The 22,314-nt window shown below is 49.6% G+C and overlaps 1 protein-coding gene across 1 annotated transcript; it reads left to right on the forward strand.

Annotated features, from left to right (window-relative positions):
- The first annotated feature begins 366 nt into the window (after positions 1 to 366).
- On the forward strand, positions 367 to 1,134 carry LOC140001220 (olfactory receptor 14A16-like). Its single transcript, XM_072032391.1, has one exon. The coding sequence runs from the start codon at positions 367 to 369 to the stop codon at positions 1,132 to 1,134; it is 768 nt and encodes a 255-aa protein (XP_071888492.1).
- Positions 1,135 to 22,314: the final 21,180 nt, after the last annotated feature.

The following is a 22,314-nucleotide window of genomic DNA, read 5'->3' on the forward strand; positions in this document are numbered from 1 at the left end:
GCCCCCTGTTCCAACAGACACCGTCAGACAAAATGAATCAGGATGCATGAAAGGGATCTGCCAAATGTCTGCCAGAAAGTGCACAATATAGGCAATGATTTTAAATGGAAAATTGAATTCCTTTTCCTCTGATACATTTCTTGTAATTTCTTATTCTCATCCTCTTCTTTGTTCAGGATCACATCCCCAGAAAAACAGATGTCCAACAGAAGCACCATCACTGAGTTCCTCCTGCTGGCATTTGCAGACACATGCGAGCTGCAGCTCCTGCACTTCGCGCTCTTCCTGGGCATCTACCTGGCTGCCCTCCTGGGCAACGGCCTCATCCTCAGCGCCGTAGCCTGTGACCACCGCCTCCACACCCCCATGTACTTCTTCCTCCTCAACCTCGCCCTCCTCGACCTGGGCTGCATCTCCACCACTCTGCCCAAAGCCATGGCCAATGCCCTCTGGGACACCAGGGCCATCTCCTATCAAGGCTGTGCTGCACAGGTCTTTCTCTTTGTCTTGTTGATGTCATCGGAGTATTCCCTTCTCACCGTCATGGCCTATGACCGCTACGTTGCCATCTGCAAGCCCCTGCACTACGGGAGCCTCGTGGGCAGCAGAGCTTGTGCCCAGATGGCAGCAGCTGCCTGGGGCAGTGGCTTTCTCAATGCTGTCCTGCTCACGGCCACTACATTTTCCCTGCCCCTCTGCCATGGCAATGCTGTGGACCAGTTCTTCTGTGAAATCCCCCATATCCTCAGGCTCTCCTGCTCAGATTCCTATCTCAGAGAAGTTGGGGCAGTTCTGTTTAGTATTTTTTTAGCATTTGGTTATTTTGTTTTCATTGTGTTGTCCTATGTGGAGATCTTCAGGGCTGTGCTGAGGATGCCCTCTGAGCAAGGCCAGCACAAAGCCTTTTCCACGTGCCTCCCTCACCTGGCTGTGGTCTCCCTCTTCTTTAGCACTGGCATATTTTCCTACCTGAAGCCCCCCTCCATGTCCTCTCCATCCCTGGACCTGGTGGTGGCAGTTCTGTACTCAGTGCTGCCTCCCGTAGTGAACCCCCTCATCTACAGCATGAGGAACCAGGAGCTCAAGGATGCAGTGAGGAAAATGTTTCCATACATTGTTCTTAAGCATCCATGATGCGTTTAGAAAATGTATTTTTAATAATATGCAAATATTTTGATTCACATTATATCATATCATTTTTATCGTTACTAGTGTTATCATAACATTGTCATTAATAAGAATCCCAAGAGAAATCAAAGTGTATTTGGGAAAATGACACAATTTTTTACATTATTTTTCTCTGTTAGTATTTGAACAATATTTCATTTTGTTTTTAATAACGAACGTTATTAAACGTTACATCTTTTGTAAGGTTTGACCACATCATCTAATATACATACAGAACCAGGCTTCCTTGATAGATAAAGACAATAAAGAACTCAGCTGAAATTCATTGGTCTCAATTTCCTTCTCTTCCCATCTTCTGTCGAGCTGGGGTTGCAGACCCAGCATCCAGGAGGGGCTCAGGGCCAAGAGCCCAGCTGCCACGGGTAGGAGCAGTGTATTTGGATTAGAACTTGTGTATCTAGGTGGCAGTCCTGTCCTTTCTATAGCAGGGCTGGCACAAAGCCTTTTCCACGTGCCTCCCTCACCTGGCCATGGTCCATCTTTCTCAGGCCTGTCATAGTTGCCTGTCTGAAGCCCCTTCCATCTCCTCCCCATCCCTGGACCTGGTGGTGGCAGTTCTGTACTTAGTGGTGCCTCCAGCAGAGCACGTCCTCATCTGTACCATAATGATCCAAGAGGTCAAGCATGCCTTGTGGAAATTAATGACTAGATGTGTCTTGGATGCAAGAAATTTCTGATCTGCTTTTGCATATGTTTTTTAATGTCAATAATTGGATGAATATAAAATCTACCTGTTTTTTTTTTTTTTTTTTTTTTTTTTTTTCGTGGTTGTGTTTGTGCATATTCTTATTACATTAATTAGGCTAATGAACACCCATTAAAATGATATGGGTGTACCTGTTGAATAGAGCTCATAGACTGTGCATGTGAAGCCATGCTCTCTGTGAATTTAGCCTTAAGGAAGTTAAAGTTCAATAGGCTTTTTTGTCTGACATCCTTCCTCCGAGACCTGGTCTGGCTCTGCAGGGGCAGTGCCCGTGTGCAGGGGTGCGGAGGAAAAGAGTCCCATCCCAGCAGCACGGCCAGGGAGCACCAGCGCTTGGGGCATGCAGAGCTGCTCTCTTGCCACTGCCGCCCTGTCCTGCTGAGCCCTGCTGGTGGGGTCAGGCCCAGCTGCTCCTCTCACTTGGTGCCAGTGCTGCTGTGGGGCTGTGCTGGGACTGCAGGCAGGGACAGGCAGTGGGCACGGCAGTGGCACAGCTGGCCTCCATTGCAGCACTTCCCTCCTAAGGGGGGATCTCCTCCGAGGTGGACTGAGCAGAGCTCAAGTGCTCAGTCTGGTGTGAGAAGGCAGAGGCACGCAGGTCATGCAGCAGCCCCAGGAAAGGAGCCTGGCGAGTGATTCCTTGCAGCCCTGGGGCAATGGCAGTGACCCCATGAGCTGGGTCTGCTTCCAAGCCTGCCCAGCACTGCCCTGCAAAATGCCCCCATGCCCCAGGCACCACAGCCCCCTCGCTCTGCAGAGCAGCACTGCCAGCTGGGGCTGGGGTTGGGGCTGGGGCTTGGAGGGTGCTTCCCCTGAGTGTCTGCTAGGCCAGCTTCAGGCTTCTGGACTTGAGTGTGATCCCAACTGTACACTAGGAGCTGAGAGACAGGCACGGGGCTGGAACATTGCCTGCAAGGTCCCTCCTGCTCTAGCACCTCACAGGACTGGCTCCTGTGTGTCAGAGAGGCTGGGAGCCCAGCAGGTGTGCCATGAGCTTGGAGGATCACAACCAGATCATTTCTACCTGGGCAGGTCCTGGCCCAAAATGGGGGTGTTTTGTAGGTGTGGTATTACAAGCTCAGTGGTGCCTCAGAAACACAAAGTCCAGCAGGAAGCGACTGGCTGTTAAATGGCCTGTGAGTTGAGCTCTTTCTGAAGTAGCTGACAGGTCACCCTTGACTCCTGGCTGGGATCTGTGCCTTTAGGCTCACATCTGCCAGTGTCCATGCTAGGGCAGCAGAAGGCACTTGCTGTGCACGTAGTTTCTGAGATCGGCTCTTTGTAAGTACCTGGTAAACTGCATAGAGGAAAAGGTCTTGGGTAGGGGTTGTCATGTCAGAGGTGTCAGCTTTTGCCTGAAGTCATCCTTCAGGGTTGCTTTCAGTTTTCTACACAGAGGGGGCCACTGCCTCCAAGACACTTGGGGCAAACTGAACCGTACATGAGGGATCGGAAAAAGGTACCCTGGATGCAAAGAAGGCATTCCGTATCCAAAAGTTGGAGGCAGGAAACAAAATTTTGGGGTGGTACAAGAACTGCTGGGCACATTGTGCAGGGTTCACCTACAGCTTTGGGTTCTTTTCCACCCTGCCTTAGGTGCCATGTCAGTCTCAAGAAAGGAGTAGCCAACAGATATGAGACAGATACTCTGAGATCATGAAAGCCATCAAAAGATACCGCTAAGAAAATGACTGATATGGGGATGTCAGGAGAAGCCTGGCCAGGAGAGATGTGAGATTTGGGGGAGGGAAAAAGAGTTTGGCCAGGAGAAATTAATGATTTCTGTGAGGTTAGAACATTCAGGCAATGTTGATTCTGCTGTAACGCTGGCTTAAAACAGTCATGTAAAGCCCTTCTTCCCCTATTTTAACGAGTGACATTAATCCACAAAAATAAATGCTACTCCACACCCTGACAGGAATCCACTCCTCTTATGCCTGACCTCAAAGTATCCCTCCAAGCCAAAACAGAGCCTATAGCCCCTTCCCTTTATCTTTAGTCTCTTGCTCACCCTGATCTGGTCAGCTTGTGGGCCACAAGGAGGAGATGGGTGGGGATGCTCTGAGGAGCTCAGCTCTGCCTCAGGATCTCCTGCGCCAGCATCAGGAATGTGACAGTGAAGTCTCTTCTGTCTCTGCACTTGATAGGGCAGCAGCAGGAACCTGTCATGCAAAGGGACTGGGAGGTCACTTGTGTCTGGAGGTGGCAGGTCACCCTTGACTTCTCCCTGGGATCTGCACTTTTGGGCTGACATCTGGCAGTGGCCCTGCTAGGCCAGCAGAAGGCACCTGCTTGGCATGCTGACTGGGGGATCCCCTCTGCCTCCAGAGCCAGGAGGACCCAGACAGAAAGAAGGCCCCAACATGGGTTGTCCATGGCTTGAGTCCATGACTGGACAGCAGCAGGAGGCACAAGGCTTGGCTGTGTCTCCACAAGAAGCTGCAAGGCCAGCAGCAGGCCCCTGGCTTGGAAGCTGCTGTTGAGGTGACTTGTGTCTGGTTGTCCAACTGGATGCAAGAAGGCTGACAGGTTGGGATTCCTACTTTTGGAGTGGTTTCCACCCTGATGGAGATTTCTGCGGTAGCAGGAAAGAGCAGGAGAGAAAAAAGTGCCACTAAGTGTTCCAGGAAGGCTGGCACTTGTCACAAGGAGGGACAAATGTCCCTCAAAGGGTCATGCTGTGGTACCAGAGGTCACTGTCTGATCAGTGATGGTGAACAGAGATGGATGTCTCCAGACTTCAAGAAAATAGGGCAATGTGTGGGACAGCATAGGAAAAGCTACAGAGGAGAAGGCAGAGGGTGCTGGTAAAAAGGGAACGCCCAATAGCCATGAAGGTTTTTCCCCTTGGCAGTAGCTTAGGAGGAGATATGTTATACTCATTGCAATGAGGCCTCATTGATTCCTTGCAACCCTATGCAGCAGCTCAGAGGTGACATTCCACTGTTCTTCTCATGGCATCACACTGCCCACCCCATCCCACAGACTCCAGCAAGAGCCTTGAGCCGGACGTGGGGGTGCAGGATCTCCCCTTCCAGTGGCTGGGGTCAGGCCTTGGACCTTTTACTTCACCAAAACCAACCAAGTCTTTTCTCAGCACAGTGCTTTGTCTCTCTGTAACCATGGCCTCCAATTATCTGCCCTAACAAGGCCCTGGGGAGGCTTTGTTAGTAACAGCCCTCAGTGGGGCCCATTAATACTCCAAGTCACTTCAGCTTTTCCTCCTGACTTTACTTTCTCTAGCAGTTGCATCACTGTCCTCTCAGTACCTGAGCTTCATACGTGGAACTCATTAAAATGCAGAAATTCCTAACATCTCCTCCATAGTTTTCTTCAAGCCTTCACGCCTTGTGCAGCTAATTGCAGAGTTTGCATGACATAGTTAAGGGAAAAGATTTCACAAAGCACATAATAAAAATATTTTCTTGTTTCAAAGGCTGAATTTTGTTGCATTTCAGTTTGGAACATCATTCTCCTATTACTATTAATCCAGGGTGACTTCTTTAGAGACCTCCATCAGGAGGAATAGCAGAGTCTGGAGGTCTGACACCTCCACTGCCAGCAGTGGTCTTTGTCCTTGTAAGTGCAGCCCAGCCCAGCACATGAAACCCTTTCTAAAATAAGTCATATGTTTTTTTTGGGGGGGGGATAAAAATATCCCCCAAATATTGGGGGGGGGATAAAATAATTAAGATAAAATAAAATAAAATAAAATAAAATAAAATAATAAAATAAAATAAAATAAAATAAAATAAAATAAAATAAAATAAAATAAAATAAAATAAAATAATAAAATAAAATAAAATAAAATAAAATAAAATAAAATAAAATAAAATAAAATAAAATAATATAAAATAAAATAAAATAAAATAAATAAAATAAAATAAAATAAAATAAAATAAAATAAAATAATAAAATAATAAAATTGAAATGACCATTGAAACCAGAGAAATTCAGATTAAATATTAGTAGGTACCTGGTCATCCATGGTCTCTCTTGGGTCTTCTGTAGAAAACTCGGGATGAAAAATAAAGACATTTACTTTTTTTACCCTACTCTATTGTCCAGTCAATAGAGTAGGGCAAAAATCCTACTTCCTGTGCTGTAGATACAGAAGGCAAAACGAATTGCATTGTGCCTTACACTACCCAAGTACGTGTAACCCAGAACAAGTCTTACAAGGAGCAGCTGAGGGAGCTGGGATTGTTCAGCCTGGGGAAGAGGAGGATCAGAGATGACCTTTTTGCTCTCTACAGCTACCTCAAAGGAGGCTGTAGAGAGATGGGGGTTGGTCTGTTCTCCCATGTGCCCAGTGACCGGATGAGGGGGAATGGGCTAAAGTCATGCCAGGGGAGGTTTAGGTTGGATATTAGGAAAAACTTCTCTACCAAAAGGGTTGTTAGACATTGGAATGGGCAGCCCAGGGAAATGGTGGAGTCACCATCCCTGGAGGTCTTTAAAAGACATTTAGATGTAAAGCTTAGTGAAATGGTTTAGCGGAGGACTGCTTAGTGTTAGGTCAGAGGTTGGACTAGGTGATCTTGGGGGTCTCTTCCAACGTAGATGATTCTGTGATTCTGTGATCGTCTAGTCAAACCTTCTTCTATGGACAGGGACAATTTCCATTAGATTAGGTTGCCCAAATTCACCTGCCAACTGGCCTTGAACTAGAGCTCACCTTTCTTGGGTGAGAGATTAAGCAAAGATTTGTTGTGAGGATTTGGTGTTCTGCATAAGGTGTCAGGTCTGTGGCTGGGGTATGGACAAACTTCATGGTTACTGTTTTTTTTTTTAGTTCTGCCAGGAAGTCATCTAGGGTTAAAAAAAGTGTTTTAATGATAGTGTTAAGGAAGGGATGAGGGTGAGCAAGAGAGTAAAGGTAAGGGAAAGGGGCTATGGGCTGAGTTCTGCTTGAAGGGATACTCTGAGGTCAGGTATTACTGCAGGGGATTTCTGTCAAGGTGTTGGAGCAACATTCAGGTTTTGGGATTAGGGTTACTGGTCAAAATAGGGTAAGGGTTTTACATGACTATTTTAAGTCAGTTTTAAAGCATCATCAATATTACATGAAACCTCTTACCTCTACAAAATCGTTAATTTCTGCTTCCCAAGCTCCTCTTCCCTCCCCCAAATCTCACTCCTCTGCTGGCCAGGCTTCTCCTGTCACCCTCATATTGGTTTTCTTATTGGGATCAGCTTTCTGATGGCTTTCGTGATATCAGAGTATCTGTCTCACTCTGCTGGCTCCTCTGTTGCTGAGACAGAAGTGGTGTTGCAGTCAGTAGGGAAAAGGGCACAAAGTTCTGTAGGAGCATCCTGCATGTGCTCATCAGCTCTGCGCCTCTACAAAAATGTACATCCTATATACAACCATTGGTTCCAGAATGACTCCTATGGATCCAGGGTAACATCTCGCAGGCCCTGATGCAGGATTTACCTCCCCTCAGGCATCTTGGAGGCAGTAGCCACCCCTACGGAGAAAACTAAAACCAGCTATGAGGTATGAGTTCAGTCAAAATTTGAGATCTCTGACATGACAACCAGAGGTGTTGCTCTGCAGAGCGAGGGGGCTGTGGTGCCCAGGGCACGGGGACACTCTGCAGGGCCATGCTGGGTAGGCTGGGAGGCAGACCCAGCTCATGGGGTCACTGCCATTGCCCCAGGGCTGCAAGGAATCACTCCCCAGGCTCCTTTGCTGGGGCTGCTGCAAGCCCTGGGGCTGCAGAGCTCTCCTCTGCCTGCTCACACCAGATTGAGCACTTGAGCTCTGGTCAGTCCACCTCAGACAGGCTCACGCTCTGTGGGCTCCATTCACTGCTGTCTCCTGGGCTCACATGGCCCCAGGAAAGAAGTCTGGTGAGTGATTTTTTGAAGCCCTGAGGCAATGGCAGTGACATTTCCTTGTTTCTCACAGCGTTCTCACATGTCTTTCTCATAGCCCTTCCCACTGCCCAGCACTGCCTCCCAGGTGGGAATAAGTCAACCTGGTTGGCTGACAGGCCGCAAGGAGTCTGCTGCGTTGGGATGCTTACTTCAGGCGGGGTTTCCACTCTGAGGGAGCTTCCTTTGGTAATACGAAAGAGCAGGAGAGAAAAACTTGCCAGGAAGTGTGCCCTGGAGGTTGGCGCTGGCCTTGAGGAGGAAGAAATGTCCCTCAAAGGATTGTTCTGTGATGCCAGAGGTCACCCTCTGATCAGACTGTGTCTTTGTGTTTCAAGGAACAGCTGGTGAGGGTTGATGAGATATGGGAGAAAGCAAGGGATGAGAGCAAAGTGGTGAACAGAGATGGGGGTCTTCAGACTTCAAGGAAATAGGACAAATTGTGGGACAGTGTAGGAAAAGCTACAGAGGAGAAGGCAGAGGGTGCTGGCAAGAATGGAAGGTCCCAACAGCCCTGAAGGTTTTGTCGCCTTGGCTACAGCTTATGAGGAGAGATGTTACACTTTGCAATAGGGCCTCATTGATTCCTTTCAACCCTGTGCAGCACCTCAGAGGTGTCACACCAGTGTTCTTCTCATGGCATCACACTGCCCACCACAGCCCACAGACCCCAGGAACAGCCTTGAGCCAGACATAGGGGTGCAGGATCTCCTGTTCCAGTGGCTGGGGCCAACCCTTGGCCCTTCTGCATCACCAAAATCAACCAAGACTTTTCTCAGCACAGTGCTTTGCCTGTCTGTAACCATGGTCTCCAATTATCTACCCTAACTAGTCCCTGGGGAGGCTTTGTTAGTAACAGCCCTCAGTGGGGCCCATTAATACTCCAAGTCACTTCAGCTTTTTCTTCTGACTTTATTTTCTCTAGCAGTTGCATCATTCACCTCTGAACACCAAAATACACCATGGAACTCATTAAAATGCAAAAACTCCTAACATCCCTTTGATAGTTTTCTTCAAGCCTTTACGCCTCGTGCAGCTAATTGCAGAGTTTGCAAGATGTAGTTAAGGAAGAAGATTTCAAAGAGCAACCAATAAAAATATTTTCTTGTTTCCAAGGCTGAATTTTGCTGCATTTCAGTTTTGAACCTCATTCTCCTATTGCTATTCATCCAGGGTGACTTCTTTGGAGACCTTCATTGGGAGGAAGAGCAGAGTGTGCTGGTCTGACACCTCCACTGCCAGCAGTGGTCTTTATCCCTGTAAGTGCAGCCCAGCCCAGCACATGAAACCCTTTCTAAGATAAGTCAGGGTTTTTTTCAGAAAATATAAAAATAAACATAAACTAAACATAAACTAAACTAAACTAAACTAAACTAAAATAAAATAAAATAAAATAAAATAAATTTGAAATGACCATTGGATCCTGAGAAATTCAGCCTGACTTTCAGTAGAAACCTGGACATCCATGGACCCTCTTGGATCATCTGTGGAAAACTCAGGGTGAAAAATAAAGAAAATATATCTTTATTGGCTGTAGCTGTACCCATGAGCCTGGCCTCATTGCGGAAATTGTCCCCTTCCAGACACAGAATCCTCAGTAGAGTAAAGTGAAAAGAGCTGCCCAGTCAATGGAGTAGGGCAAAGTCCTACTTCCTGTGCTATTGATGCAGAAGGCAAAAAGAATTGCATTGTGCCTGACACTACTCTGGGACGTGTAACCCAGGTCAGGCAACTTTACCTTAGTGCTGACATCACTAAACTATGCTCCCAAGCTCTACATCTACACCTTGGCTCTCCAGTCGATGACTCAGCTCATGGATGGCAATCAGGGAGTCTCCGTTAGCATGACGCTGCCTCAGGTTCTCCACCATGGTAGCCATTGTCACCTGCTGTTCTTCAACCCTCAGCAAACCCCCCAAGAGAAGGATTCTGTGGAATCCCAAGCAAAGTAGACAACTGATTCATGTCCTTTGTCTCCAAGGCAGCTATGTCAAAGTCCCACCGGTGGTGCCCTCTTGGAACTCTGAAGTTCCCTCTCCTGAAGCAGACTATGCCGACGATGCACATAGCCTCCGAGCCAGTCCCAATGGGGTGCTTTTGCCATTCCTTCCATGTTCAACTGAATTCAGCCTCCAGTACAGTTAACTGTTGGGATGCCCCTGTCACTCCAGAAATACAGGTGGGTTCTACCTTTTTCTAGCTGATGGCATCAGGGTACTCTGTTCAGAGGTGTCCAGTAGAGCCTGATGCATTTGTGGGTATGATGTACCAGGCCATAAAATATACCCAGTCCAGTAAATCTGATTGTTCCTTTCTTCCCCACTTCCCATGGCTATAAGCAGAACCCCTCTAGTCCTGCTTATAGTATTCATTATGGTGTCTGGTAAATGAACCACTGGAAACACGTCCCACCACAGCACAGCCATCCCACATGACAGGGGCAGAGCAATGACAGCCCAGGGACGCATTTGGCTGCAGGAGTTGTGCAAAAGTCAGGCTGAAATACTCAAGAGCAGGACACTTCAAATGGCTGAGCCAGAACCCATCTGCGTATCCCTGTTTGGGAATCATCTCCTTCTGTCAGGGATATGAAAGCAAAAAATGTGAAATGACTGGTCAGATCAATGCACACAGTAAGGTAAACTCACAGATATTGTGCCGGAGTCTGAGAAGGCAAAAAGGATTGTGTTATGCCTCAGACTAATCAAGGAGACCTAATGCATTTCATCTGTGAGATAAAGCAAATACTTTAATAATGGTGAAGGACACTGAATCATGGCCTAACATGAAGAAGGATGTAAATCACTGGTGAAGGAACTGTCTTCTTGAACCATAACCAAACGATATTACACAAACACCGTAACCCTTAAAGATAATATGTCCATTGGCTCTCTCATTCAGCGGGGCACAGGAATGGAGCCAACAGCCAAGGAACATATTTGGGTGTGGAAGGTGGGGCCCAGAAGAGACAAGGAGTCAAGGCAGTGGGGTGGGGGAGGCCAGCAGAAGCAGCCCAAGGGGTGGTGCTGCTGGTGAGGACACTTTTGTGGCAGCAGCCTGAGTGGGCAGCAGGTGTGCGCAGGCGAGGGGAGGCCAGGAAGCGCATGCCAAGAGCGCTGCTGCCAGCAGAGCCAAGGCCGGGGCCGAGCCCAAGGGCAGAGGCAGGCCCAGGGCAGGGGGCTGCAAGGGCCATGCTGAGCTTCCTGCCCCTGCAGCAGCCGCCCTGGCCCTCGGCCTCCTCTCTCCTGCCCCTGCAGCTCTGGGCTCCCTTGGCGCAGCCCTGGCTCTGCAGCACCAAGCCCTGCTGGGAGCCCTCCCCTGCATGCTGCCACCGCTCCCTGACACTGCTGTTGCTCTCTGCCGGGCACTGCCCAGCCCAGCCCAGCCCCTGTCCACCTCTCCCCACCTCCCTGCCCTCTCCCCAGCACAGCCCAGCCCAGCCCAGCCCAGCCCAATGCAGCACAGGCTGGGTTGGCCCCAGGGCACTGTCCACTGCAGGTTGCTGCATGGCTCTGGGCACGGCCACCACAGCCCCAGCCCTTCGCAAGGCACCGCAGCTGCTGGCACAAAGGCGGCTCTGGGCCTCCCAAGCAGCCCCCGCGCTGGGGCCAGCCCCGTCTCAGGAGATGGAGGTCCGTGAAGCTGCAGGAGCCCTGCTCTCTTGCCTGGGAGATCCCCAGCACACAGTGCCTGTGCCCCGCAGGGCCAGCCCCGCTCCCCAGGCCAGCACAAGAGGCCTGGCCCAGCCACAGAGCAGCCTGCCCCGAGCAGGGGCCTGCACAAAGAGCTTTCCCTTTCCCCTTTCCCCATCAGTGCAGGCCCAGCAATGCTGCCCTGCTCTTCCCCAGGGCCATCCCTGCTCCCAGAGAGCCTTACCCAGGGCAGTGTGTCCATGTTGGCCTTGCCAGCCATTCCTGCTTCCCTCCCCATGTTCCACTCAGGGACCCAAGCTGGCGGTGCTGCTGTGAGAGCCAGGGGCTGTGGTGACCCAGGACCCCAGGAAGCTCCTGTGGGTCTCCCTCCATCTGTGCTGCTCAGGGTGGGCGCAATAACCCCAAGCAGAGCTACAGGCTGGGAGAGGAATGGTTGGAGAGCTGCCAGGCAGAGAAGGACCTGGGAGTGATGGTGGACAGTCGGCTGAATATGAGCCAGCAGTGTGCTCAGGTGGCCAAGAAGGCCAACGGCATCCTGGCTTGTATCAGAAACACTGTGACCAGCAGGGCTAGGGAGGTGATCGTCCCCCTGTACTCGGCTCTGGTGAGGCCGCACCTCGAGTACTGTGTTCAGTTTTGGGCCCCTCGCTACAAGAAGGACATCGAGGTGCTTGAGCGGGTCCAAAGAAGGGCGACGAAGCTGGTGAGGGGCCTGGAGAGCAAGTCCTATGAGGAGCGGCTGAAGGAGCTGGGCTTGTTCAGCCTAGAGAAGAGGAGGCTCAGGGGTGACCTTATTGCTCTGTATAAGTACATTAAAGGAGGCTGTAGAGAGGTGGGGGTTGGCCTGTTCTCCCATGTGCCTGGTGACAGGACGAGGGGGAATGGGCTAAAGTTGCGCCAGGGGAGTTTTAGGTTAGATGTTAGGAAGAATTTCTTTACTGAAAGGGTTGTGAGGCACTGGAACGGGCTGCCCAGGGAGGTGGTGGAGTCACCATCCCTGGAAGTCTTCAAAAGACGTTTAGATGTAGAGCTTAGGGATATGGTTTAGTGGGGACTGTTAGTGTTAGGTTAGAGGTTGGACTCGATGATCTTGAGGTCTCTTCCAACCTAGAAATTCTGTGATTCTGTGATCTGTGATTCTGTGATGTGGGGGATTTCACAGAAGAACTGGTCCACAGCATTGCCATGGCAGAGGGGCAGGGAAAATGTGTTGGCCGTGTGCAGGACAGCATTGAGAAAGCCACTGCCCCAGGCAGCTGCTGCCATCTGGGCACAAGCTCTGCTGCCCAGGACGCTCCCGTAGTGCAGGGGCTTGCAGATGGCAACGTAGCGGTCATAGGCCATGATAGTAAGGTTATAGTACTCTGCTGATATGAAGAAGAGAAAAAAAAAGACCTGTGCAGCACATCCTTGATAAGAGATGGCCCTGGTGTCCCAGAGGGCATTGGCCATGGCTTTGGGCAGAGTGGTGGAGATGCAGCTCAGGTCGAAGAGGGCGAGGTTGAGGAGGAAGAAGTACATGGGGGTGTGGAGGCGGTGGTGGCAGGCTATGGCGCTGAGGATGAGGCCGTTGCCCAGGAGGGCAGCCAGGTAGATGCCCAGGAAGAGCGTGAAGTGCAGGAGCTGCAGCTCGCGTGTGTCTGCGAATGCCAGCAGCAGGAACTCGCTCACAGAGCTGATGTTGGGCATTTGCTGCCTTTCATCAAAGGTACTGCATAGAAGGAAAAATACAGACTGTTAGGGGAAATTTCCCCAAACAATGCTTTCTTTTCTCATTAAAGCCTTCACATTATCTTTCTTTCAAGGTGACCTTTGTGTCTCTCCCTTGTTGTAGCCCTGCTTTGTGCTTGCTGAATGTCCTGTACACAGCAGCCACCTCTGCTCCACTGCAGTGGTAATTGTCGTTGCTCTGGGGGGAAACCTCAGCCAGAAGTCAAATTGGGTAGGGCTGCTCTGTCCATCCCCCGGTACCCAGCTGCTGGCTGCTTACAGCACTCAGCTGGGGGATGGACACACTCAATGGTTGATCTGAAAAATCACATCTCCTTGTCTGCTGGTCCTGAAGAATAGCTCAGAAAAGCCCTGGTGCAGTCTATAAGCAGAGAGAAGGGAAGGGATATTCTCAGGTTCATCTCTAAACTATTTATGTCTCAGTTCAAGGCAGTAGAAAGCTCAGTTACCCATGCAAATCCAACCACTCTGTTAACACAGAGCCTGCCCCACAGTCAGAGCAGGAAGAGGCAGGCAGAGAGTGCAGAAAGTGCCTTCTCTTTGCAGGCAGCCCCTGCCCTGCCCTTCCTCTGCCCAAGCCCCTGGCTCCTCAGGCAGGCTGAGTGCTGAGCCTGGCAGGCGTCAGAGGCCCTGCCCCGGCACACAGCCCCTGGGGCACAGCAGGGACCCTGCTCTGCACCACAGCCCTGGCCACCCCTGCCTGCACCCCCGGCTTCTCCTTCCTCCATGACCAAAAGCTGCATTGCCCTCCAGCCCGAGACTTACCGGGCTCAGGGCTGGGAAGTGTTCTCCTCCAGTGAGCTCTGTGCATCCTGCCACTTCTGCCTGCCTTTAAGCACTCTGTCTCTGCAGGCAGTGCCCCCAGCCCTGCTGCGCTGTGCAGAGGAGCTGCTCCTGGGCACAGCTGTCTCTCTGCACCAGGGCCCTCTTGCCATGAGCTCTCTCTGTCCCACGAGCCTGGCCCCGCTCAGCAGCACAGCACCAGCCCAAGGCACTGCAATCACCCCTCTGGGGGCTTTGCTGATGAGCCCACGAACCTCAGGCACTCAGAGACAATTGAAGACATCTCTCCAGAAGTCCAAGTCAGAGGCAAGTTTCCTGCAGTGTCCCCCTGAGGGCCAGCACTCACACAGCCTCCCTTGGAGCTTGTTACAGCAGGACACTGGAGGCAGTGAGGACAAGGAGACAAAGGCAATGTGAAGGTGACCCTGATGTGGAGGAAAACTAGATGTGTGTCACCAAGCACAAGGGCCAAGCCTTGACCCATGTTCCCTGGGAAGGGAGAACCTTTCCCTTCACACCTTTACCAGAGCTCTTTGTGGGGCAGTAGGAGATGGGGATGTGCATGGCCAAGTACAGGAGAATTGTACGACCCCTGACTACTTCATGGATGCATGCACAGAGATAATGAGGACCTTGTGCTCATTCTCAAGATGTCTCTTCACAGGCCTCAGTGACAATGACTTTCAGTCAGGCCTCAGTGTTGGTACTTTCAGCCTTGGTAAAACCCTTGCTCCTCTCCACACCAGGCTGTCCTAGGGACTCCCAGGCCTTCACCTCTTTACCAGCTAGTTGTAGGCACTTGTCCATGCAGTGTCACACCGGGTCTGAGCTGAATATGATAACTCAGATCTTCTTGGTGGCCATGCTCCTCATAAGGCAGCTCTGTAGGAAGCTGGCCTGGTTTGTAGTGAGGAGGCACCACTGCTCTTATGGCATCCCTTGTTGTGCCCAGGACCTCATCATCCTTGCCACTACTCACTCGGCAGGGTCCCAGTCTGCCCTTATGTGTGGGGTTACTCTTTCTCTGGTCCAGGACTGGGCTCTTCTCCATGTTAAAGTCAAAAGTTTTCTGAAGTCAAAATCCTGCAGTTTCTCAAGGTTGTGCCAGAGTGATGCTCTGTTCTATCAGCTGTTAATGTCAGCAGGCAGACAGTTCAACCTTCGTGTGATTGTGCTATCTCTGACCAGACAGTAGCAGCAGCAAGAGTTGCAGGGAAATTTGGATAATTCAGGAGTAACCACCTAAATGGAATTGCAGCACAGCCACAGAAGATTAGGGGATGGAAGGCTGCCAGGTTCCACATTTGCTGTGCTTTCTTCTCATGCATGCTGTCAGTTTGTCTGGAGCTGTGTTCTGAATGTTAAGGGGCTGTGCAGGTGAAAATTAGAAGGGCCAAAGCCCAGCTGGAGCTCAATCCATCTACTGTTAAATAAAAAAAAAATAATAATAATAATAATAAAAATACTTTAAATGAAGGAGGATTAGGGAGAATCATAATCCTTTATAGGATTTTGGGGGGAAAACCTGTTGACAAGGGATGAGGTAAAGGCTGAGACACTTAATGAATTCTTTGCCTCTGTTACTAGCAGCAAAACCAGTTGTTCCCCTGGACATTTCTTCCTCCTCATGGCCAGTGCCAACATTCCAGGGCACGCTTTGTGGCAGTTTTTTCTCTCCTGCTCTTTCCTACTACCAGAGAAAGCTCCATCAGGATGGAAAACACTCCTTAAGTAGGCATCCCAAACCATTAGCCTTCTTGCATGCATTCCAAGAATCAGACACAAGTCACCTCAGCAGCAGCTTCCAAGCCAGGGGCCTGCTGCTGGTCTTGCAGTTTCTTGGCTAGACACAGCCAAGCCTTGTGCCTGCTGCTGTGCAGTCATGGACTCAAGCAGAAGGGACAGGACAACCCATGTTGGGGCCTTCTTTCTGCCTGGGTCCTCCTGGCTCTGGAGGCAGAGGGGATCCCCCAGTCAGCATGCCAAGCAGGTGCCTTCTGCTGGCCTAGCAGGGCCACTGCCAGATGTCAGCCCAAAAGTGCAGCTCCCAGGGAGAAGTCAAGGGTGACCTGTCACCTCCAGACACAAATGACCTCCCAGTCCCTTTCTGTGACACGTTCCTGCTGCTGTCCTATCAAGTGCAGAGACAGAAGTGACCTCACAGTCCCTGCCACAGTCACATTCCTGCTGAATGTGACTTCTTCCAGTTCTTCCTCCTTATGGCTAATGTTTAACCTCCAAGGAGCACTCTGTGGAAGTTTTTTCTTCTGCTCTTTTCTACTGCCAAAGGAAGCTCCATCAGGGTGGAAACCACTCCTGGAGTAGTCATCCCAACCCAGCAGGCTCCTTGCGGCCTCTCAGCCAGCCAGACACAAGTCACCTCAGCAGCAGCTTCCAAGCCAAGGCCCTGCTGCTGGCCTTGCAGCTTCTTGGCTAGACACAGCCAAGCCTTGTGCCTCCTGCTGCCCAGTCATGGACTCAAGCAGAAGGGACAGGACAACCCATGTGGGGGCCTTCTTTCTGTCTGGGTCCTCCTGGCTCTGGAGGCAGAGGGGATCCCCCAGTCAGCATGCCAAGATGCTGGCCAAGCTGCGTGCCTTCTGCTGGCCTAGCAGGGCCACTGACAGATGTCAGCCCAAAAGTGCAGATCCCAGGGAGAAGGCAAAGGTGACCTGCCACCTCCAGACACAAGTGACCTCACAGTCCCTTTCTGTGACATTTTCCTGCTGCTGCCCTATCAAGTGCAGAGACAGAAGTGACCTCACAGTCCCTTTCCTTGAGATGTTCCTGCTGCTGTCCTATCAAGTGCAGAGAGAGAAGTGACCTCACAGTCACATTGCTGCTGCTGGGTCAGGACATCCTGAGGTAGGGTTGTCCTCTCTCTAGTCCTTTAGGGACTAGGGCTCACCATTCTAGGTTAGAGAATAAACAGAGGTTTAATGGGAAACTTTTGTGATCTGTGGCTATTAGGTCTGTCTCAAGGGTATGGGCAAGCCCTGTATTTTAGGTTTTTTTTAGGCCTGCCAACATCTTCTCTAGGGCTAAATAGTGCATTTTAATGCTAGTCTTAAGGGAAGAGAATAGGGTAAGCAGGAGAGTAAAGGTAAGGGAAAGGGGCTGAGTTTTGCTTCAATGGATACTTTGAGTTCAGGCATTAGAGTAGTGCATTCCTCTCAAAGTGGTGGAGTAACATTTAGGTTTAAAGATTAAAATTACTGGTTCAAATAAGGAAAGGGCAATAGATGACTGTTTTAAGTCAGTGTTACTGTAGCATCTACATTCAATGACCCCTCTTGCCTCTACAGAATCATTAATTTCTGCTGGCCATGCTCCTCTTCCAACCCTGAAATCTCACATCTCTCTTGTCCAGGCTGCTCCTGACCTCCCCATATTCTACTGGGATCAGCTTTCTGATGACATTTAACATCTCCGTGTATCTGTCTCACCTCTGTTGCCTCCTCCATTCCTGAGAAGGTAGTGGCATTGTAGTCAGGAGGGAAAAGGGTACATAGATCTTTAGGCGCATCCTGCACAATGTTCCCATCAGCTCTGCACCTCCACAGATCTGTGCTTCCTACCTACAAGTTTTGTTTCCCAAGTGGCTTCTATTCATCCAGTGTTACTTTTCCCAAGCCCTCAAGTATGTTTCAGTTTCAGATGTGGAGGGATGGGAAAAGGAAACAATGCATGGATGGAACTGATCTTGCCAAGGGATGAAAAGAATAACAGGAAGAGATTCTGTAGGTACCTTGCTCAGAAAAGGAAGGCCAAGGACATTGTACCCCCTGTGATGAATGAGAAGGGTGAACTGGTAATGACAGACATGGAAAAGGCTGAGGGACTCAACAACATCTTTGCCTCAGTCTTCCCTGCCAGTCAGGCTTCCCAAGTCTTTCATTTCCCTGAAACCATAGTTGGTGGTTGTGGGTGCAAATTCCCACCTGCTGTAAGTGAAGAGCATGTTTGAGACCACCTGAAGAAACCTAACAAGTGCAAGTCTATGGGGCTTGATGACATGCAACCCAGGGTCCTGAGGGAAATATCTGATGTAGTTGCCAAGCCTCTCTCCATCATATTTGAAGAGTCCTGGCAGTTGGGTGAAGTCCCTGGTGACCTGAAAAGAAAAACATCACTCCCATTTTTAAAAAGGGTAGAAATGAGAACCCATGGAACTATTGAATGGTGAGCCTCACCTCTGTGCCTCAAAAGATCATGGAAAAGATCCTCCTGGAATCAATGTCAAGGCACATGCAAGACAATGAAGTGATCTCAGACAGCCAGCATGGCTTCACCAAAGGCCAAATTGTGCCTGACCAATGTGATGACTTTCTACAATGGAGTGACCACTTCAGACAACAAGAGAAGACCGACCTATGTCATCTACTTGGACATCTGTAAGACCGTTGACACTGTCCCATATGACATCCTGGTCTCCAAATTGGAGAGATACGCATTTGAAGGGTGCACCATTCAGTGGATAAGGAGTTGGCCTAAAGATCACACCCAGTGAGTGGTGCTCAATGGCTCTATGTCCAAGTGGAGGCTGGTGACAAGTATTGTACCTCAGGGGTCTGTCCTGGGACTGGTACTGTTTAATATCTTTATCTCTGACAGACAATGAGATTGACAATGAGAGTGTATTCTGTACCGGTCACTTCTACTTCTACTCCTTCTACTCTGCCCTTGTGAGGCCCCACTTGGAGTCCTGCATCCAGGACTGGGGCCCCCAGCACAAGAAGGGTGTGCATCTGTTAGAATGGGTCCAGAGGAGGGCCACAAAGATGATCAAGGGGCTGGAGCAAGTCTCCTATGAAGAAAGGTTAAGAGGGCTGAGGCTGTTCAGCCTGGAGAAAAGAAGGCTCTGGGGTGACCGCTTTGTGGCCTTTCAATACTTCAAGGGGTCTTATAAAAAAGACGGAGATTGACTCTTTGTTCAATTAGATAATGATAGAACAAGGGGAAATGGTTTTAAGTTAAAAGAGGTGAGACTTCGATTAGATGTTAGGAGGAAACTCTTCACTCAGAGGGAGGTGAGGCACTGGAACAGGTTGCCAAGAGACCTTAGAGGTGCCCCATCCCTGGAGCTGATCAAAAGCAGGTTAGATGAGGCCCTGGGCAACCTGATCTCATAGGGGGCATCCCTGCTTATGGCCAGGGGATTGGAACTAGATGACCTTTAAGGTCCCTTCAAACAGGAGCCATTCTCTGATTCTATGGTCTCACAAACTATACCTCAAGCATGACTCCCACCCCATCAGCCTTCCTATGGTCTCTCACCCGACCAGAACAGATGGTACCTCACCATCATTTTCAATGCCATCTGCATGCTTCTGGCCTTTATGGTCCCTATCTGAGCCACATTCCTCCTGCTGGTCCTCCGTCAGCTCCAGAGACAGAAGTGACCTCCCAGCCTCCTTCACAGCTACATGCATCCTGCAGGCCCACCAGATCCTGAGGCACATCTGATCCCATGAAAGCATTCCTGTCTAGCTCCTCCTTGTGGCCTGTGATCTGATGACATACCTGTCACCTCACATGCCTCTTCCAATGCCATGGGACTGCTGCAGGTCCTCACAGCCCCTGCCCTGCCCAAGGGGACAAGCAGCTGAAGTTAGGGGTTGGAGTATGGTTGAAGCTGAGATGTGCTGTGTGCATGGTGGAGAGCTTTGGGAGTTAGGTGTTAAGGTTAATGTTTAGGAATTAGTGTTTACATTCCAGGGTTAAAGGAATGGCAAGGGCTTCAAGGAATTGTTTAGTGTTGTGCCTAAGGATCCTGCTCAGGGTTTAGAATAAGGGCAAGCTTTGAGGTCTTCAGTTTAGGTCTGGTTTGAGGGCCTAAGGTTAAGGCTGGCATTTTACTCCGTGGTTAGGCTTAATCATCCTTCTGCTTGCCCCTCTACTAGAAGATGGGTTTGACATCTGCTTTTTCCAAGTCCCAGGAAAATTCTTTGATCCATCTGTCCTTTCCAAGGTATTTGAGATAGGTCTTATGACAATGCTAGCATCTCCACTAGCACCTCTCTCACCCTTCCTACACCACCACTAAGAAACCTGAGGATTGACCAGGGGGATGATGAAGGTGTGGAAAGAGCTTGGTTAAGATCTGTGAGGTGGGCTGTTCTGTGCTTCACACAGAAAATGATGATTGTGCCATAGAAAACAGTGACACTCGTGAGGACAGAAGAGCAGGTAGATAAAGCCTTGGGCCTGCCAACACAGGACACACGCACATGAAATCTGCATGATTGGGAATAGGAAGATTGGATACAAATGCAAATTTTGAAAGCAAAACCAAGAGTATCACTGTGGCACTGCAGGACAGCCCCAGCAATGGGGGAAAAACAAAGAAGGTGTCTATGACACTGGGGCCACAGAACTGTAGCTGGGAGGAGGAGAAAGAATTAGTGTACATGAGAGAAATTCCCCTGGTTAAGGTACTGCTGCCTTCTGGAGTCAGACCTTCCGCTTCCCGAACCCTGCAGAGAACAGGGATGGCATACAGCCCAGGGCTGACCGTAGGGCATGGCCCCCAGCAGGAAGCACTGCGGTCATGCAGAAGGTGCAGCTGAGAGTGCTGCCACCTCTGTGAGCAAAGGGGGTGCTGTCCCCAACCAGGAAGCTGGCCAGCATCTGGCACATGGTGCTGGAGCTGTACAAGGTGTGCAAGGAGGACGAATCTCCCCCAGGAAGAAGGCCACGGGCATCTGCAGGTGTTTGGTGTCAGGCACCAGCTGAGTGATGAGGGTGTTCCACAACCCAGTCACCATGCTGGTCAAGTAAGAGAGGACGAAGGGATTTGTGTATGGGTAGAGGATCTCCCAAATAGGAAAAAGATGAGCTGGTTCATCGACTGGAGAACCACATTGTAAATGTCGAGCTTGGGAGCGTGTTTTAGTGATGGACTTGTCAGCACTAAGGTAAAGTTGCCTGACCTGGGTTACGTGTCCCAGAGTAGTGTCAGGCACAATGCAATTCTTTTTGCCTTCTGCATCTATAGCACAGCAAGTAGGACTTTGCTCTACACTATTGACTGGGCAGGTCTTTTCACTTTACTCAATTTAGGTTTCCGTGGCTAGAAGGGGCAATTTCCCAAATGAGGCCAGCTCATAGGTACAGCTACAGCCACTTGAAGAATTTTTTTTTTTTAGTATTCATCCTAAGTTTGCCTCACAAGTCCCAAGAGAATAATGAATGTCCAGGTGTCTACTGATATTCAAACTGAATTTTTCAGATTGCAGAAGTCATTTCAATTTTAATACTTTATTTTATTTTATTTTATTTTATTTTATTTTATTTTATTTTATTTTATTTATTTTATTTTATTTTTTTTGAAGGAATCCAATTTGTCTTAGAAAGGGTTTCATGTGTGGGCTGGGTTGCAGTTACAGGGACAAAGACCACTGCTGGCAGTGGAGGAGTCAGACCTCTATACTCTCTTTTTCTGCCCGATGCAGGTCTCCAGAGAAGTCACCGTGGATGAATAGCAATAGGAGAATGATTCTCAAAACTAAAATGCAGAAAAATTCACTGTTTAAAAACAGAAAATATTTTTTATTAGCTGCTTTATGAAATATTCTTCCTTAAGTACACCATGCAAGATCTGCAATTAGCTGCACAAGGCATGAAGGCTTGAAGAAAATTATGGAAGAGATGATAGGAGTTTCTGCATTTTAATGAGGTCCATGGTGCATTTTGGTGCTGAGTCGATGAAGCTCAGGTACTGAGAGGAGAGTGATGTAACCACTTGAGCAAGTAAAGTCAGAAGGAAAAGTTGAAGTGACTTGGAGTATTAATGGGCCCCACTGAGAGCTGCTACTAACAAAGCCTCCCCAGGGACATGTTAGGACAGATAATTGGAGGCCATGGTTACAGACAGGCAAAGCACTGTGCTGAGAAAAGTCTTGGTTGATTTTGGTGAAGCAAAAGGTCCAAGGCCTGACCCCAGCCACTGCGAGGGGAGATCCTGCACCTCCCTGTCTGGCTCAGGACTTTTCTTGGGGGTCTGAGGAATGTGGTGGGCAGTGTGATGCCATGAGAAGAACACTGGTATGACACCACCCTGCCTCTGCACAGGATTGCAAGGAATTAAACACTGCAGTGACATTATCTCATCTCCTCATAAGCTCTATCCAAAGTGACAAGGCTGTTGGGTCCTTCCATTCTTGCCAGCACTCTGCCTTCTCCTCTGCAGGATTTAATATGCTGTCCCACACTTTGTCCTATTTCCTTGAAGTCTGCAGACACCCATCTCTGTTCACCAACTTGCTCTCATCCCAGCATTTCCATCATTTCACCAACATCTCATCAACCCTCACCAGCTGTTCCTTGAAAAGCGAAGCTAGGGTCTGATCATAGATACTCACCAGCATCTTC

The sequence above is a fragment of the Anas platyrhynchos genome, chromosome 39 (assembly GCF_047663525.1).
Source record: "Anas platyrhynchos isolate ZD024472 breed Pekin duck chromosome 39, IASCAAS_PekinDuck_T2T, whole genome shotgun sequence".
Lineage (NCBI taxonomy): Eukaryota > Metazoa > Chordata > Aves > Anseriformes > Anatidae > Anas > Anas platyrhynchos.

Coding starts and splice junctions, on each gene's coding strand:
- LOC140001220 (XM_072032391.1), top strand. CDS start 367: ATGTACTTCTTCCTCCTCAACCTCGCCCTCCTCGACCTGGGCTGCATC.